The sequence below is a fragment of the Anguilla rostrata genome, chromosome 9 (genome assembly GCF_018555375.3).
Source record: "Anguilla rostrata isolate EN2019 chromosome 9, ASM1855537v3, whole genome shotgun sequence".
NCBI classification, from domain to species: Eukaryota; Metazoa; Chordata; class Actinopteri; order Anguilliformes; family Anguillidae; genus Anguilla; species Anguilla rostrata.
The window spans coordinates 46,205,477-46,224,374 of NC_057941.1; the positions used below are offsets into that span (position 1 = coordinate 46,205,477).

An 18,898-nucleotide genomic window follows, 5' to 3' on the forward strand; every position below is an offset into this window, starting at 1 on the left:
AGGCGGCTGTATTCAGGCACTTTTGCTGCTGAGCGGGTGAAGGCGGTGGACCGAAGGAGCGGGTGAGCTGCAGGTGAGGTGCAGGTGAGGTGCAGGAGCTGACACAGTCTCCACAGGAGGTCCCTGCGGGAGGTCCCCCCCCCCCCCCCATTTCCCACTGTGCTTCTGGGGTTGCGGTGGGAACGGTGTTTAAATGCTCTATTTCAGGCGCTGTGGAGACGATCCAGGCCCTGTCACTGATTGGCTGGGCTGGGTCCAAGCCCAATTCTCATTCAGTACATTACAGGCATTTAGCAGACGCTCTTATCCAGAGCGACTTACACAACTTTTACATGCATTGCATCCATTTATACAACTGGATATATACTGAAGCAATGCAGGTTAAGTACCTTGCTCAAGGGTACAACAGTAGTGTCCTACCAGGGAATCACACCTGTGACCTTTAGGTTACAAGACCAACTTTTTGATTGAGTTTTTTTTTTTTACACATTATACTACACTGCTGTCTATTCTCATTGGGAAACACTCTGTACACACTGTGCTTCTTCACTGTCTTTTTCAGTAATGGCTTTAAATGGCTATGCAGCGTCTGCAAAAAAATAATCCCCGCCCACCCCCCCACCCACCCCAACCCTGTTTCTATACAATGGTTTTAGTGCATCATTCCTGTGAATCTGTATTAACTCTCTCCCTCCTTCCATCCTTCTGTACCTCTCTCCCTTAGCTCTCTGTTCCTGCGACTCCATCCCTCTCCCCGGGGGACGAAAGCGAGTTTCGCGGATGTGTGGAGAGAATATTGATTCCCGAGCTGTGCTAGGGAGAGGTGGACAGATTGTACATGAAAGAGCGAGACAGGGAGAGAGAGGGTGGATAAACACACAACATTGCACAGAGCATGACAGAGTGGGGGTTGGTGGGGGGAGGGGGGGCAGTTTTGAGGAGAACAGTTTGGCCGAGGTGGGGACTGTGAAGCATTAATCATATGAGTGTAAAAGACAGCCACCCAGCAGTGGGGCTAAACTGATGAATAACCTGCAGGCATTTGCCTTATAAAATATTAATGAAATATAATAAAGATCATTTTTTCCTAAATGCCTTTGCATTGATGTGTTATAATGAATAATGTATGTTGTTTTATGCACTAAGTCATATAGATTTTTGATTTGTGTTATGCTCTATTAGTTCTCCATTGATAAATGTCTGTCTGCATCACAAACATCTGGTTGTCCGTCAGCATCTTGTTCTGTCATAGGGTGTGCATAACTGTGGACCCAAAAGCAAAAAGACCCTGAAAGGTAGTGGTGTGGGGTGGGGGGTGGGGGGGTCTGTGCATTTCTTTACTGCTTTCGCCTTTTTCGCCATTTGGGTCAAGTGTACCTGAGGGACAGCCCGAGGGGATGGATTGTGGGCTCGCAGTAGAGTGCCCAGCTATCTGGAACACAGAGAGAAGGATTGCTCGTATCCGTGGGAGACCGTCAGGTGATGCAGGCACGATGATGTCACCCACCAGGCTGGTTGCTCAGGCCTGGGGATTGGTCAATCGCAAAGATCACAGGTGTCAAACTCCAGTTCTGGTGGGCTGCAGTGTCTACTGGTTTTCGGGGTGTTCTCAGTACCAGTGGTTCATTTAAGCCATTGATTGGCTAAGGAATCCGCACTCCTTGTTCTCAAGGCCTTAGTTGGCAGCTGACTGAAAGGAAACTACAAAAACCAGCAGACACTGCGGCCCCCTGGGAATTCAGTTTGGCACCCCTGGCAAAGAGGAATCACCCGGAAGCCTGTATGCTGCCTCTCTGTATAGAGCATCTGTAACTCCTGCATGCAACCAACAGGCTCTAGGACCCAGCGAGCCGCCCCCGATGGGAAAGCACATGAGTAGAGCTCTAAACGTGAGAAGGGGAAAAGGAGATTGAGGGAGGGAGAAAGAGGGAGAGGGGCAGAGATTGATCGGACTGCTGCTCCGTAGTTCTGAAGTCATTAGAAAGCCCAGCCTCGTAGAAGACAGGTAAAACAGCAGGAGGGAGTAACAGTGCATTTTAAGAGCCCTAACTGGTCTGCAAAACAGGCTTTCTTATCAGGGAAAAAAGAGAGAAGCAGACAAAGGTAACAGGAAAAAATGAAGAGAAGAAGGGAGAAGTAAAGAAACTCTCACTGGAACACGCAAGCAAAGGGTCACAGGCACATTGCTTTGTGACTGATAACAGCTTGGATACACCACACACACATACACACACATATAGTGACCATTCCAGGGGTCACCGACAAAAAACACACTTATACATTATACAGTCTCATCCTCTTTCAAAGAGGTGCACATGTGCACACCTAGCTGAAGACGGGGAGAGCTCACGCTGCCTGACTGACTGACCTCGCCTTGCACGGACCCTAATTCTGGAGTCTTTGGGGAGGGGGGCGAGGGTCAAACTGGGACACTGTTTTCACTCCCCACTCCGGGAAAACAGCCTGCGATCAAGCTGCACCTGCCCCACGCTGGACGACCAGAGGGCTTGGAGTTAAAAGGGACATCGAGCGAAAGGGAGTCTTCTGACTAGGTAAGGACTTCTGCCAATTTACAAAAAGGGCACAGTGATAACCGTGGCAACCGTATCATTTTGCATCTCTAACTTCTGTATGCTTTCTGAATATGGATGAGGAAGAAGCTTTGAGTCTTCAACTGAATGCCTTTGTCATACACAAGTTCAAGGTGAGGCTGATTACATGTCATGCCCTGTGACAAGGGTGTTTAATTGTCTTTACATGCCAGGGTAAAGTCATAAACAAAGTCTTGCATGTGTCTTATCCAGTCTCCTGTTTGCCAGCCATAGACACAATCAGAGTGATGACTGCGATCCCTGATGTCTGCCGTTTCTTGATATTTCTGACTGCACTTTCTAAATTTGACAGGGCAGAATTTCACTGACATACAGTGAAATAGAAATGTTCCTGCGATGCAATTCTGCTGCCACTGACCACCTGCCCCAAACACACAATCCACAGGACAGATTTGCATGCTGGGTATCCAGGCTATGAGTTGAAACCGTTGTCTAGAAGTGCCACTGGACTCTCTTTGACTGACGCATAGAAAGACTCATATATTATGATTAAGGGGATTACTTAACTTTAAAGGGAAACACATCTGCCGAAAACAGGCAATGGTCTTTTCTCTTTATGGGGGCATTCACAGTCAAGAAGATGGGTGAAAACTGGGCGAATGGTTTAGAAACATGCATGAGACCTCATGCCACAGCATTCACTATCCAACAGCTGCTTATCTTTCACATGAGTGACAAACTGTAAATTATTCCTGATGTGTGTGCTCACATATGTCATTATAAAATTTTAATTAACTGTCAACTGTCTATGTGGGCATTATCATTCTCTGTCAGTGAACATTCTGTGGTGAAAAGTCAGTGGAATGCTGTCCAAGCATTCAGATTGACCCAGCTACATTTGGTTGAAAAGTGAATGTTTTTTCTAGCAGACTAGGAAATAGCCGTGCTACGTCCGAGTAAAACCCCCGGCTAAATTGGGGTTAATTCCATCCGTTTATGTAAAAACGTCTCTCAACCCTGGATTTCCACCCCGCTAGATTTTTTGTTTTTGGTTTGTGTGTGTGTGTGTGTGTGTGTGTGGGAAAATAGGTAAAATCACGGCCACAATGACACTTACACATATGCGTACCTACACATTATAGTGAATAGCTATTATTGTGTGTTTAAGACCTTCAAACTCATACCTGCATATGCACACACATACCCCAGTCTCAAATGCGCACACACACACATACCCCAGTCTCAAATGCGCACACACACACATACCCCAGTCTCAAATGCGCGCATACACACAGGCACACACACACACACACACACACATGCATGCACACGTACACACACACACACGCATGCATGCATGCACGCACACACAGGCACACACACACACACACACACACGCATGCACACACACACACATGCATGCACGCACGCACACACATCAACCTCTCAATGAAAACGGGCTGAAAGCCAGCAGACCCACATGTCCTTTGCCAAACTCCTTTTCTGTGTACATGACAGCACAGCATGACTTTAATGGGACTGAGCCCCCAGAAAGAGGGAAATGACCTGTTAAATAATATCTGTTCAGTGGATATTTAGGACAACAGGCCAGACCTGCATGGCAAAGATTTAAGTGTTAGAAAGTATTAATATAGTATTGTAAAGTATTAATACACACCAGCGTTTCTTTTGCCTTTGTAACAATCTCACAATTTACAATTAAAATTTTAGTCCATTGCCAGCTACTGTCAGCAAGGTGACGGCAAAGAGCCTTTCACAAGGTCAGCAAACAAAAAAGTGTTTTTCACATGATAACAAGCGCCACTGGAGCTAGAGATTATAAAATTATGATCATAAGAGGTGCTGCCTTCAAGGTGCGTGGAAGCGAAATGCAAGATGCATGCACAATTTTAACGTGGCTCACTTTCAAAAGTCATAATTACATACAAATTCATAATTCAATACCACATAAGATCTGGCGATATGCAACATATCACACGGCCAGAGTCACGTGAATCTGAAATTATTTCCTCCAGGAGAAGCTTTTCCAACTAACTTCCCAGACAGCAATTGTTAAGGTTGGACAGGAGTTTGTAACCCTAACTAATCTAATATCAGGTTCAACAAATGCTGTGACCTATAATAATAATAATAATAATAATAATAATAATAATTGTCATCATCATCATAAACCTAATTATTGTCAGCATATAATAAGTATAAGTATGATATTTCACATAATAATGAAAATTTATTTGATTGGAAATAAGATTTAGTAGGTCTAAATATGTACTGTGAACAGACGTGTAATGTTAGATGCATCAGTATATAAGCACTTCACTGAGCCACATGCGAAACCAACAAAAGAGGAAGTGTTTGTCACAGGCAAAATAATGAAGCATTTCTTTACACCTGAGTCTTTCTTCCTTCAGCCAGAACAATGACTTGAAACACTGCAGCTGACTTGTGCGATGTTTATGCTTTGTCAGAAGAAAGAAAATCACCCCAAAAGTGAGAATTTTGCATCGTTTTATTTCCAGTATGTCCTGACAGCGTTTAAAATAGTGTCACTCTGTGTCTGCTTCATGAATTATTTTGGTTCAGTTATATCAGCATGGCAGAGAACTGCTGTAGGAAAACCACCAACTTGCATGAATTTATGTCAGAATAAACAGATCAATTTCTGACTGTTTAAAAAAAGTGTCACAACAAAAACAGAAGATTCAACTACAGTGTGACATTTAAGAAAGAACCAGGCGCTCCATAAATCAGCTTGAGGAGTATAAATCAATATCAACGCTCACTGACTACAGGTTAGCACAGTCCTGTCTGCAGGGCTACATCAGTGTTAAACATCATCCCTTTATTAAAGCCTTTATTTAAACTAAGGGTACATCGCATCTGAAATTACTCCACTTCTGCAGAAGCTACACCATTTCATCTACACCGGAGGGTTTCAGTAGTGCCAGAAATGGGGGAAATGACCTCAGTTTTATTGCAGGACAGGGTTTGATTGTACAGGTACACTTTGCCGCTTCATTCGATGCGCAGCGGGTAATGCTGAGCCTTGCGCTACAGTTGCCACGGTGTGTTAACTGCGTTTTATGTGACAATACCGCCACACTAGTTTCATCACATTGAAGAACGCGCGTATGAGTGTGTAAGAGAGGGACGGGGACGGTGAAGGGGAGGGGCATTACCTGTGATGTCATGTTTAAAAAGAAAAAAAAAACGGAATATTTGGGAATTAGATAATGGATGCAATCACAGGGTCAAGTAGAGGAGGAAACAGCAATAGCATGAAAGAACCAGAGAGGTGGGGGGGGGGAGGGGGAGTCAAATAAAAGTCAGCAGAAGAGGGGGCAGGGAAAGTGACAGGGGAGAGAGAGATGGGATTGGGATGGGAGGATGAAGGGGAGGGGGGGTCTCTCTATATGGTTGGTGTCGTCTGTGATTTGCTGCGCTGTCCTTGCATTCCTCCCCCCCCCCCCCCCCCGGCTGACTGGATGTTTTATTAGAATTGCCAGAATCAGAATGGGAGCCAGGCTTATAATGGCAGAGTCGTTTTTATAGTGGATGGAGAGGAGACGAGGATGGAGGAGAGAAGAAGAGGAGAGGTGTGTGCGTGGGTGGGTTTGAATTGTGGACGGGAGGGGGGGGGGGCTGTAATAAAGTTGAGTGCATCTCTCCTGGAGTGTAATACTGGGAGGTGTTGGGGGCGTAGGAAATGGGAAGGGGGGAGGGTGGGAGTATATATATCAGCAGAGCTACAACAGTAAATATGTATGATGCAGGAGCTCTAGTATTATTCATGTCAGAGGGCCAAAGAGTTCCTGTACGTGAATCATCACTCAACTCGGCCAGTGTGGGAGTCTCAGGTTTTTCTATTACAGCCAAGGAGGATGATGGGATAGCGGAGCATATCGAAGCAATTCAGTATATACGCTAGGGCTCCTTCAGGCATGTGCCAATGTTCAGCCCTGTAGGATGTGTGTGGTGATGTAATGCCATAAATCATCCTTAAACATACAGTCTGTATCTCAGATTTAATTAAATGGCTCCATTATTCCCTTATGGTAATTGCAATAAGGATTAATGGATCATAAACACACCAAATAAATGTATGGCGATAGTCATAATTAATCTTCTCCATGTTAATTATTTCCCTAACATTAAGCTTTTGGGATTACCATAATAAGGCATTACAAATGGATTTCAAATAAGGCCAGGCTAATGAATGATGAAGTGAAATTAAATAGTTACTATAAGCAATGAGCTTGCTTAATTATTGATTTCTTAATTCTTGAACGAACGCATTATAAATCATGTCGACCCAGTGAACACAGCAAGTAAAAAAACTTCATTTTTCTTCTGAGATTAGCGCTTCGTTGATGCTGATTAATGTCGTCAAAGTATTATCTTAGATAATATTAATCGGTCACCGTGGCCATTCATTCGTGCGCGGCACAATGCGCAGTTTCTTGGAGCGGGCCGTGATTTAAGTGCACCGCGGATGTGAGTGCGAAAGATGCTATCAATCAAGATCCCCGACTTTTGTCAAGCTCTTTCTGGGCAGCCTCGTCTGGATAATTTAAACAGCGGTTTAAAAAAAAAAGTCAAGCTGCAGTGCATCATGCTTCAGTGGCGTAATTCATGAAGGCAATAGAAGTAGCGGTGCTTAAGTCGAGTTTTATCGTGAGCACGTTATGTGGCGCGAGGCATTCCATATAGGAAGACGTAGTCCATATAGGAAGACCAGTGTCTTTTAGAAATGTAAATTCTAATTTAATTATTCTACTGCGTTTCTGATAATTCAAATGTATATAATAAAAAAATTAGGTAATTGTAAAATGATTTATTGATTTATCTGCACATTATCTGCACAATTTGCTTTTTTTCTATAACAATTTTAGATTTTATGGTGCTACTAGTGATCATGAATTCCCTACATCATGCTTGCTTAATTATTTGACAAGCCTTTACCACTATATGGCACCTTTTTAAACTGCTGAACACAGCAAACTACAGAGCACAAGTTAATGTACCTTTAAGTGAAAATCAATGATCAGCATTGCTTTTCGGTCCGTCACCGAACCCTCTTCATCATTAAAGGTTATTGCAACATGGCACAAAGAGGGTTGGACTGCTGTTTGCGCTGGATGCTACCATGCGTTTAAGGGTAGCCTCTGTATAAGAAAAAATCTCTCATAGCAAAATAGGCGATCTCGTTCAAACCTATGCGACAAATGCCTTTATCCGGGCCCGTGAATGCGTGGGAGAAGGCTCGGGCGTTAAACGGGCAGCCGTTTCACTAAAAGTGAGCCGGAGGCTCCCTTCGGCTTTGATTCATTACCATCCGCGCGTTTCTGAAACCGGAGCGCTGGGGCCGATGCAGATTATCTTCACGCCGAGAGCGAGCCGAGCAATCAGCGAGACGCAATGGCTTCGGTGAGCTGCCTTCCGCCGATAAACGCACCCCCTCGCCTGAGCGAGGGGGGGGGGGGGCACAGCGAGGTTTCTGATGAACAACATTTATTTTCCCCCTGTCTGGCGCTGTCTGTCTGTCTGTCTGTCAGGTGCTGGAGGAGTAGAGAGTGTCACTCAGTCCTTTTGTGGAGACGAGGCAGTGCATTCTGTCTGACAGGCCATTTGGGTTGGGTCCCTCAGGCACTGAGAGCGAAGGACAAAGGCCCCCGCTTAATGTTCCCAGGCTCTATCTATCTCAGTGGCCAAGTAAACTTTTATAGTGTTCTGGGGAGAGAAAGAAAAAGCCACTGTTTATTTTTTCCCTCCTTCCATTTGCATATTCCAGTGTTTTCCAGAAGTTTCTCTGGGCCACATTTTCAGAGGAATATCTTTCTTCTTGCAATAGGCTGGGGGGTTTTCTGTCAGTAAAACCCAGCCAATTCAGCATTGGGTAAACAAAGACGCTGCGAAAACGCACTACAGCAAACATATTTTGATCGACTGCCTCCCTGTGTTTATCTGAGAGACAGAAGACTGGTCTAAAGAGCGCCCATGTTTGCAAAAGCAAGTTCACATGTACATGTGCCAGGTAGGTCCTTGACAAAATCATTGCCAGTTTGTGCAGTAAATGGTCATTAGCAGAGGATTCACACATAGCTAAAATGGGCAAAACATTACAGTAGCCAACTCATTTCTGTCTCTGGCTGGCAGCCTTTAGGGCCGGAGGGAGCGTCGGGCACTTTTCTGGACGCCTATGCCAGTCGTGTGAAAAAGAGAAGTGCCCCCTGCCTGACCTCAGCCTCGTTTAGCGGTCGATTGCTCCCGCTACACCGCTTGGCAGCCCAGAGAACTCTCAGCCAAGGAGAAACCTTCAGAGCTTCAGGCCCAAACAGACTCTGCGCTTTCTTAAAGAGGTCAAGTGACTTCATTGTCCGGAGTGTTTCCCAAGGGGAGGGGGGAAGAGAGTGGGGGGGTGTAGGTGTGAGGGGAACAGATGAGGTCTCTGCTTCAACCTGAAAGGCACCTGTTGCCTCTCAGGTCCTGGGGCAGTCTCTGTTCCTCCCGTAACCAACAGCAGGTCACCTTCAAAAGAATCCAAACTTCAAACACCTGACCTGTTTTCTGCTAGGTCTGCCATTATCCATTCTCACCATTAGACGGTGGATTATGGGCAGCTGCATAGCACTCGGGCAACCAGGCAGGATCCTGATGTTCTTCTCGTTTTGATCACAGGGTGCTTCACCAACAGAGGACAAGGACACCTACTAAAACAGCTCACCTATCGACCTCCTCCATTGCCCAGAATCCCCAGCACTGTCCAAGAGGAGGGCCTCTGCCACTGGAAACAAATGGCACCACTTTAAATCAATATGGCGGACCTGTGACTTCATCACTGCCACTCCATCTTGTCTGGTGTCGATCTGCTGGGCGAAAGAGAGGCCAGAACACTGTCCGTTGTGTGTCAAAGAACTACAGGAACATGGCTGGAACAGGACAAGGGGAAGGACACGGGCAAGGTCCCATCTGAGCGTTAAAAATAACTACCTGCGAAAGAGGCATTTTGAGATTGATGATGCATCAATCAAAAAGGAATCACGCTGGAAATTTTTTCCCTCCATTTCTCCTACAGCAGGCTGGTTTGATTTGCTGACATTTAACTTTAGCTTGCAGCTTGATGATTTCATCACAGGTTTCTCATTACCTTAAAAAAAAGCTGTTTTTTTTTAACATTTGCAGACTTATTTGACAATAACAGCATCTTTCAACCTGGGGTTTCCTTTTTAGCCCTTTAATAGACAGCGTGATTTAAGTGCGGGTTGACATTTTGCATAATCCATTTCGTTTTGATGAGGCATAATAAGGCGGAAACCAAATTCTTTAGTCAGTAAGCCTTGGAGGAGTTAAACCACATGTGACTGAAAAAAAGGAATATAGTTGCTTTTGCAAGAGTGGCAAGCGAGGCTTAAGCACGTAAGTGTGCGAGAGCTCCGTAGCTCGATTTGAGACGAGCAGAGGAGAGGATCTAGACTGCTGCAGTATCGTTCCACGGAGTCAGATGTGCGCTTGTGCGTCTCCGGGCTTTTGGATGAATCATAATGATTAAACAGAAAGGTGACAGAACGAACTGCAGTAAATATTTCAGAGGGGGAAATATGATCTTCTGTTCAGTTATCTTTCCTCACTGGATCAGATCACAGCTCTGAAGCAAACCCGGGCCACGCGCGCTGAGCAGCGTAGCAAACAGATAAAAGCTCCACCTGTTGGATGCGGTGTCCGCCACTTTTGGAAGAGCGGGATGGAGAGTCTAGATGAACTGGAGCACCCCTTGCTGGGTGGCAGCCCCAAGCACAGTGGAGGACCTGTTGCCAGCACTGGTGGCAATGGGCTTTTAAAAGGCATCTTAGTGCGGTGCGGGGAGGAGAGCACACTGCCCCCAGTGGCCTGGAGGAGTTACTGCACCCCAGCAGAGATCGCCCAACAGCAGCTCCTGGACCCTTGCTCTCTACCACGCTCCCTGGAGTCCCTTTACCCAACAGCTCCGGCATGGGGCCAATCAGAGTCTCTGGGCCTACAGAGGAAGGACTATCTGGAGACCACATTTGTGGACATGGGCCCTGGTTCCCCGCTGGAGAAGAAGCTGCTGGACGAGGAACGGGATAGTCACAGCATCTGCTACAGCACAGATGAGGACGACCTCCTGCCCGATTATGAGGTTTGGCAGCCATTTTCTTACTTGTTGCCTGTATCCAGAAGCACACTCATTGCATTTACATCCACATGCATTCTGTTAACTCACCTAAATATCTAATCAGACACTCTTCATAGAAGCCGAGTGTCCTTAAAATATTAAGAGATTAATTAACTCTTTGAGGAGCTGGTTTTTTCCGAATGTTTTTCCAAAATTCTAAGTTAGTGTTTTAGAACTCCACTGCTTTCAATTAACAGTAGTGATTGTTACATCAGCAGTATAACTTTCAGTGAAAAACATACTAATGACATATTTGTGATCTCACACCTCACAGGGTTAATAGTCACTACTCAGAAAAGCCTCTGCAATTTAAAGCGTGTTATAGTGTATTAAGTTGTCTCAGAGCTTAGCCCTTTTCCCAGGCGGTGTTGCTGACACATGAAAAAAAGAGGGAAATCTCATGTTACAGAGTTTGAAAAATTCATGAACCTGGTATTCTTGTGTAGTGAGATAACTACATGGCGACGAATTGAATTCAATAAAGAAAGTGCTTGGAGTGCAAAAACAGTGATAAAAAACATCTTACAGCTGAACGCTTTCTTTGATTAAAACAGCAGAGAGCAAGCAACACTGTTACACTGGCAAAGAAACCAGAAACGATTCACACGGTTAGCGGAGGGGGAATTTGCATGATTTTTGAATTTGATGCAAAAAGACTGAAAAGGAACACGAAAGCAGACCAAAAGGAAATGGAGGATGTGGGAAGGAGGAGCAGTAATGGATAGAGCACAGTGTTATTTTCCAAAATCGGTATTATTTCATAGAAAATTCAAAACTAGATGTGACAGTTTGGAAAAACATGAAAGGTTTTGGAGATTGGTGTGTTCTTGAGGGGGAATTCAGTGCTGTTCTCTCATTTAATTGCTTTGGGGGATAATCTCTGAACCATGTGAAACCGCGCACAGCTACGCTCTTTCTTTCTTTCTTGTTCAGAAGCCCTTCAGGAAAGCTTTGGCTCACGTTGCATTAAAACTCTGGAAAAGCTAAAAACTATTTCTTTGCCATGCATGCGGGATTACACTTTAAACAGTGAGCATGCTTTCATTCCTCCTATGATCCCCGGTTGTCTGCCCTCACACAATACTGTTCAATTACCTGCCTAATGCGGCTACTTATTTCCTTGGATTGTTTTGAGCATAGATATTGTTCAGTTGTTACTTGCATTGAAAGTCAACTTTCATTGGGGTCTTGAAAGCATGCAGTGCAGCCCTTTGCAGACGTAGATGGGGTCATTGCCCAATTAAGTCATAGTACATGGCAGCTGTGTCATGGTTCTGTGTTTTCCTGTCTGTGTTTCCCTTGTTGGGCCGCCAGATGGCGGCACTTCTGTTTTGTGTCCTGCTCCCCCCTGTTAATTGTATTATTGTTGTCTCGTTATTCTATCATTGTTCCCACCTGTGTCTTGTTATCCCCTCCTTTTCTGGGTTGATTGTTTTTTGAGTTCACCTGTGTCTTGTTACCCCCTGTCTATTTAAGTTCTTTGTTCCCTTGACTCAGGTGCTGGTTCCTTGTGTTTGTTTGACTTACATGTATCTGCCTGCCTGTGTTTTTGACCTGCTCTGTGTGTGTTTTGAATTTTGAGTTTTCTGTTTTGTGCTTTTTGGTAGTGCCCTGCCTTTTTGAGTTTGTGTTTTTTTTCCCTCTGCGTTTGGGTCCCCCCTACCCGTTACGTGACAAGCTGTTGGTTAATGTGTCTGGTCTTATTTTAATTTAGAGGTATTTTGCAGAATTTTCTGTTCAGTCAGTGTCTGAAGCTTTGAACAGCTTCATACTGTGTGTCACCAGGACTCTTCGAGCGAATGCTTCAGTGAAACCGACAGCGAGCGCAACTTCCCGCTGATGATCCCGCAGGACTACCTGGGCCTCGCCGTATTCTCCATGCTCTGCTGTTTTTGGCCCCTGGGGATTGCGGCGTTCTACCTTTCCCAGAAGGTAAACAGCTGAGAATTAACAAAAGCTCAATGGTTTTTTTTAAGGTTGCGGTTTCATTAACTGCGGCTTTCCGCATGCGTCACGCTTGTCTGCTGCTGTCACAAACTGTTGGAGTATAATGCAGAAAAGGAGGGGAAGTTGGGGGCGGGGGGGATAAAATAAAAGGATAAAAATGTTTCAAAAATATGGTGGGATAAAGACAAGAGTGAGCGGTTGTCATGGGAACAGAATTTTAAAACAGCGTTCACAAACATGCATCCCGTGATTCTTTCGTTGCGATTTAAGTGATTATCATAAATGCCAAGTTTTTCTAGGTACTCTTTGTGAACTGAAAAAAAAAAACTAAATAAATTGACTTTACGAAACAATGCAGCGAGCTAAAACATTTGGCACCATTTATGTATATGAGAGCGAATAATTTCACAAACACACCCTGAATTCTAATTAGTTTTGCTGAGGTACTGCTCGCATATTTTGGGGGGTAACAGATGGTTTATAGAAGGAAGCAGAAGGGAAAGACAGCAGAGCAGGAAAGGAGAAAAATTGTCCTGAAGTAATAAAGGAGTGCAGAAGAGAACTGTTATAATAATGTGATAATGTATGCTTACAGGTCACGTGCTGGTAAGGATTTGATTGGTTATTTTATTTGAACGATCTTTTATATTGGATGTGTACGTGTGCCATTGTGTCAGGCTATGTTAAGAATGTCCCAGAATGGAAATTAGTTTGCCGCATACTGCAAATTAACTGCTTAAATAAGCACTTTACCATAGGTTAGTGTTTGGCTTCATCACTGCAATTTGAAAGTAGATCAGAATACTAAGTAATTTTTTAATCTAAAACAGGGAGATGTTTCACAATTATTTAACTGCTGTGACTGAAATAAAGTTGTTAAAACCAGAGACTGGCTTGAATGTTGATTTAAAGGGCGATTACTGCCTCAGAGAGTTAAGATTGAGGGAAAGGGTAGGCAGTGATTAAAGTGAGGGCAGCCATATTGTAAAAGGCGGGAACAAAGGACTGGGAAAGATGCAGGGGCGATGCTAGGGGCGACATAGCTCAGGAGGTAAGAGCGGTTGTCCGACAGTCGGAGGGTTGCCGGTTCGATCCCCACCCTGGGCGTGTCGAAGTGTCTGAGCAAGACACCTAACCCCTAACTGCTCTGGTGAATGAGAGGCATCAATTGTAAATGGTGCAAACTGTATTGAAGGATCCCCATGGACTCATAGCGAGGAAAAATAAGAGAGTGGGAACAAAACAACTATTTTTTTGTCTTTCTCGATGCAGTGTAAACGCATGGTAACATCGCTGTCTCTAACCCTCCTGTCTTTTCTTTTCTGACTCCGCCCCATCTTTCCCCCACGGCTCCTCCCCTTGCCAGACTAACAAGGCGTCGGCCGAGGGGGACCTCCAGGGGGCGAACTCCGCCTCTCGCCAGGCGCTCTGGTTGGCCGTGCTGTCCATCGTCTTCGGCGTCGTCACGTACATCTGCGCTGTCGCCGCCCTCATCTCCTACCTGTCCGGGAAACCCCCCTAAGCCCCCCCCTCCCCCCCATTGGGCTCACTCCCCTACGGCAACCCCTTACGACACACCCCAGCTCTCAACCCCACCTTTCCCCCGATCCCCAGTGTACCCCTGAGAGTTCCACATTAACAGGAACCCTGTGGTTTGGAATGACCTGCAAATGAATGGGAAGGGAGATGCATTGGGATTGGACTGGACTGAAATATGTCACTGTTTAAGTCTATGGGTGGGCCATATGTGTTCAGCTTAATCTGAGCCGGACCAAAATGTTTTAATTTATGTTCAAGACATGAATTTAAAAAAAACACGCAACCTGATCTGAAATGAGGTCCTGAGTCAAAAAGCTGATTAATGACAATAGCTTTGTTTTCCCATGACAAGCAGTTGTGATGGTGACATTATGAAAGCCCAAGTGTCTCAGAATTTGGCATTTTTGGCAAGCATAATTTTAATAGCAATGTCACACAGAGAAAGCAAACAAAATGTGATTATGTGTGATGTTAAAATGTTTTCTGAGAGAAAGCTCTGTTGAAACAAATCCCAGAATCCTTTGTTCTATGACATCATGAGTGACAATGAGTCGTGGAAGCACGGTGTGCAAGCTCATAGGTGACATCAGTGTATAGTTATAACTTGGTTTTTTTTAGATGGTTTCAAACAGACATTTTCAATTCATGATCCTCAGGAAACATTACGTTTTCCTCATTTTTTTTGTAAAATGGAACACGTCTACAATTTTATCAACAGGAGTAGTTCACCATGTCTCTGTGAAGATGTGTTCCATTGTGTTCCACATAGTCATATCTATGCCTTTTCATAGTAAGATGTTGCTTAAATTGCCCCGTTAAGAACGTTTTTATTTCAAGTGAAATTACTCCTGAACTATGTGATTCTATTTACTTACAAATCATTTTCAGATCGAATCTTTCTCAAGGCAGTATTTGCACCTTAACTATGTAACATGGAATCGTTTGGTGAGACTTGCACTAAAACATTGATATGTAAAGTCAATAGTAATATAAATCTAATACTGTGAACATAGATTTTACAGAAAGCAATCTGGAGATGCAGTAAAGATAAGATGGACACGGATGCCTTTTCCTCATTCTCCTGGCTGTGTTGCTCTCCTGTACCTTTGCACGTCCAGAATTCACCTGTTTAAATCCACTGGAGGCTTGCAAAGCCCTTGTCAACATTTCTTTAAAGAATTGTGAAGATTCACATAAAGCTCTGTGGGCGGTGTTCTCCCACACGCAAAATATTCTAGCTGAATTCCATTACATTATTGTGTAATGGAATTAACAATGGCAAAGGTAACAATGGAATCATCATCCCTGAAATCTCCGTGGAGATGCTGAACAAAAGATTCTTTTAAGAGAGAATGGTGATTCCCAGAGAGTGCTGCAAGAAATGGAACTGGAACACAGAGGGAACACAGCTAAGTCATGAGCCACAGCTAAGTACAGAAAGTGTTTTTTGTGTCTCAATTCCCATTCTGACTAATACCGTACATGTTCTTCCCCTGCACACAAGAAAGCAGGGACCCTTGAGGACTGTAATGCATTGAGAGAAACCCCCTTGCCAATGTCATCCCCTGAGAGGGATACCTTCACAATCAGGCAACTATCTTTGATATTGCAGCCGAACAAGTTGAGCTGCGTTAATGAGCTGTTGTACATGTTGACCCTTTGATCAGAAGTACATCAGAACACAAGAAGGCAATTACGTTTCCAAGGAGATGAGATAAGCCCGCTTCTGAACCGCCGCTCGAGTCGAGGCCTCGGTGGAGTGCGGCAATCAAGTCACGTGACCGGACATTCTTGGACTCCCAGAGCAAGGCTTGCATGTAATCAAAGATTACATAACTCTGCAACACATTCCATTTTGATCACCGCAAATGATGTCTGTGACCTTAAGTTGTTAGCGCAGATGATTTGCATGGTATTTTTGCACTTTATTGCAGATTTTCAACATTGTATGTTTATCTTGCTTCCACCAATGCCTTGTGTTCTGTTCTTCATACAAAAGAACCTATAAAAGAAACTACAGCTCCCCCAGGAATTATTTCTGTGTTGCCGGGGAGAACTTTAGATGTGTGCAGTATCTCTGACTATGTAAGCCTCTTAAAAAACTCAAATACTCATCAAGTACAGTTTACGTTGAGCAGTAAATACTATACATATATAGCAGTACATAGTATATAACAATAAGCAACCCACAGTCGGTGGTGCAGTCTGCAAAAGTAGAGAGGACCAATCAAAATATTTATAGCCTTGATTTTATACAGATATGGCCTGTAAAAGGAGATTCATTTCAGGCAAAATTGATACTCACTGGTCATGTGTTAATAACAAGCGCAGGATTTTAGCATTATTTGGCATATGACGTTCTATTTTCCAGAGCACACAGTTAGTTACAATTAGAGAAAGTCTCTTTAATGCAGGCAGCTTACCTTAGAGGATGTGTCTGTGTTGAGTAAACCTGGACACTACCACTGTCAAGTACTGACATGGAGTTGGGGATGTTAAGTGAGTTACACTGACCAAGCACTGTGCAAGCAATCCTCACATGCTGAAGAACACATTATGTATACGATTCTCCTAATCTTATCAATGTTCAAATCCATCTACAAATATTTCAATAGCAAATAGGGATGCAATCAACTAATGGCAATGATGTATTTATAATAATACTGATTGGAAGGTGGTGATTAAATTAAATTAAAGATACAATTTTAAGATTTAGGCAGTGTGTGTAGATCACTGAGGTCCTAATATTGTATTCAAGGGAGAGTATCTTAAGCACACCAGAAAGATCAAGATAATAATATATAATGCATAATCATGTGACTCTTTTTCCCATAATGCATCTGCACTGCAGTTTGCATCTTCTAACTCCAAGTCTCAAGCGGCAGAAAAATGTTTTCGTTAAATGCACAGCCTCTGCACCAATGACCTCAGAGAGTCTTGTTCCACTATGCTTTGAATCTGAGCTTCATGGGATAAACTGGTCCCAGGTGCTGCATGTACGTCATGTCAGAAGCATTCTTCTTTTCTTTCAATCGTAGTAAATCTGCAGAAGGACACTAAATGACAGGGGCAGGAGCCAAGCTGGGGATTATTTTTTATTGTGTGTGACAGCTGACTGCTTCTGGTGAGAGGGGCCCAGACTGGCAACTTGTGCTGTCTCTCATCCACCTGAAAATGATCATGTAAATATGCCGTTAAAGATATAATAAACTGATTCAAACATCCTCTTGTGGTACAGACATTCCTCTTCTTGAAGGCATATCTCAAGAAGGAAATTCAAAAACAGGACATGGTTCTACGTATTTCCATAGTCTTGGGTGATTTGGATATTTACAGCATAACAGATAAATGAATAAAGGACAATTATTCACAAATGTATTTATTTTGCTGAGCTCAGAAATCAATGATTCCATAGTTTTGGCATTACCTACCATATAAAGTCAATTCCAAGTTTCTTTGAGTTACAGCTGGAAGCTAAATGTAAAATATATTACTAGCAAATAGCTAAATAATCAGCAATAGTTCATTTTTATTACCATTTAATGTTTTTACATTTCAAAAGCATTAGTACATAGTAATGCACAGCAATCTGAATGACACGGGTTGGTATTTATGTCAAACTGAACAAATACTCCGAAAGGGTACCATGCATTCAAAATTCATGTAACCCATGATCAGTTTTTTTCAAACCTCCAAAATTTTGACTTTGATTCTCTTTAATAGAGCGGCCGTATTCCTTGTGTTTCTCAAGGTCTTTGAAATAGGTCACTTCACAGACCGGACAGATCACGAGCAGCTCTGTGTCCCCCAGGACTGTGAAGATAGCATCGAGATGGTACGACAACAGCTGACCTCAGTGAGGAGCAGCAAGAAATGTACTTCAGTACATTCACCAAAGACTAGTTATGATTCAGCTGACAGACAGATAACAGCACACTTCAAAACTAGACGACAGTGAGCCATCCTCACAAACCTCTGACGGACGACAGTAAGGGGGATGGATGGAGGGAGGACCAAAAAAACAAACGGGCTCTTTTTTCCTCTGGGTACACCTGAAATATGAAAAGGTCGTCACTGGAGGGAAGGAGAGCATTGGTACAGAAGTTTTACATTGACAGCCGTCTGCAACAAAACTGTTCAACAACGACGTAATTCTTTGGTGTCCTGTTACCATCTAGTGGTCAGAAAAAGAAGTGAACACTGAATCTCAATTCTTCTCAGGCTGTACTGCAGACGTCCTTAGGCTCTACAATTCCTGGTGGCCGAATTCTATATCAGAGAGGTAAGATTATGAGATAATAAGAGGTAAGATATTATTTGTTACAGATGTCCAGATGTGTTCTTTGTGTGTAGCCCCTGAAATTTGGCTGCAATCATTAGGGACCACTCGGGACAAAGCTGCAGTTAACTTGCTGCTTCGTTGGATATAATTACCTATAGTTGACCAATAGCAAATATGACATAATGTACAATCAAATCTGAATCTGTTTATCAAGGCTGTGACTCGATTCGTCATCTCGTTTTCTCTCGTCCAGTATTAATTCAGACATGCACACTTTCCAACTAGGATGCGAAAATATGGTCAGATAAAACGAACAATAATTTATATATATATTTATATATATATATATATATTTACAGATAT

At 43.6% G+C, this 18,898-nt stretch overlaps 1 protein-coding gene across 1 annotated transcript; it reads left to right on the plus strand.

Moving 5' to 3' along the window:
• Positions 1-1,901: 1,901 nt before the first annotated feature.
• Positions 1,902-17,477, plus strand: LOC135263966 (synapse differentiation-inducing gene protein 1-like). Its single transcript, XM_064352500.1, has 4 exons — positions 1,902-2,552; positions 9,252-10,731; positions 12,553-12,699; positions 14,081-17,477. The coding sequence occupies exons 2-4, from the start codon at positions 10,315-10,317 to the stop codon at positions 14,234-14,236; spliced, it is 720 nt and encodes a 239-aa protein (XP_064208570.1). The 5' UTR covers positions 1,902-2,552; positions 9,252-10,314; the 3' UTR covers positions 14,237-17,477.
• The last annotated feature ends 1,421 nt before the right edge of the window (positions 17,478-18,898 follow it).

Excerpts from the sequence above, each read along its gene's own strand:
- LOC135263966 (XM_064352500.1), top strand. The coding sequence starts at position 10,315 with ATGGAGAGTCTAGATGAACTGGAGCACCCCTTGCTGGGTGGCAGCCCC. Across the intron at positions 10,732-12,552 it reads ACCTCCTGCCCGATTATGAG|GACTCTTCGAGCGAATGCTT; the intron begins GTTTGGCAGCCA and ends GTGTGTCACCAG. Across the intron at positions 12,700-14,080 it reads CGTTCTACCTTTCCCAGAAG|ACTAACAAGGCGTCGGCCGA; the intron begins GTAAACAGCTGA and ends TCCCCTTGCCAG.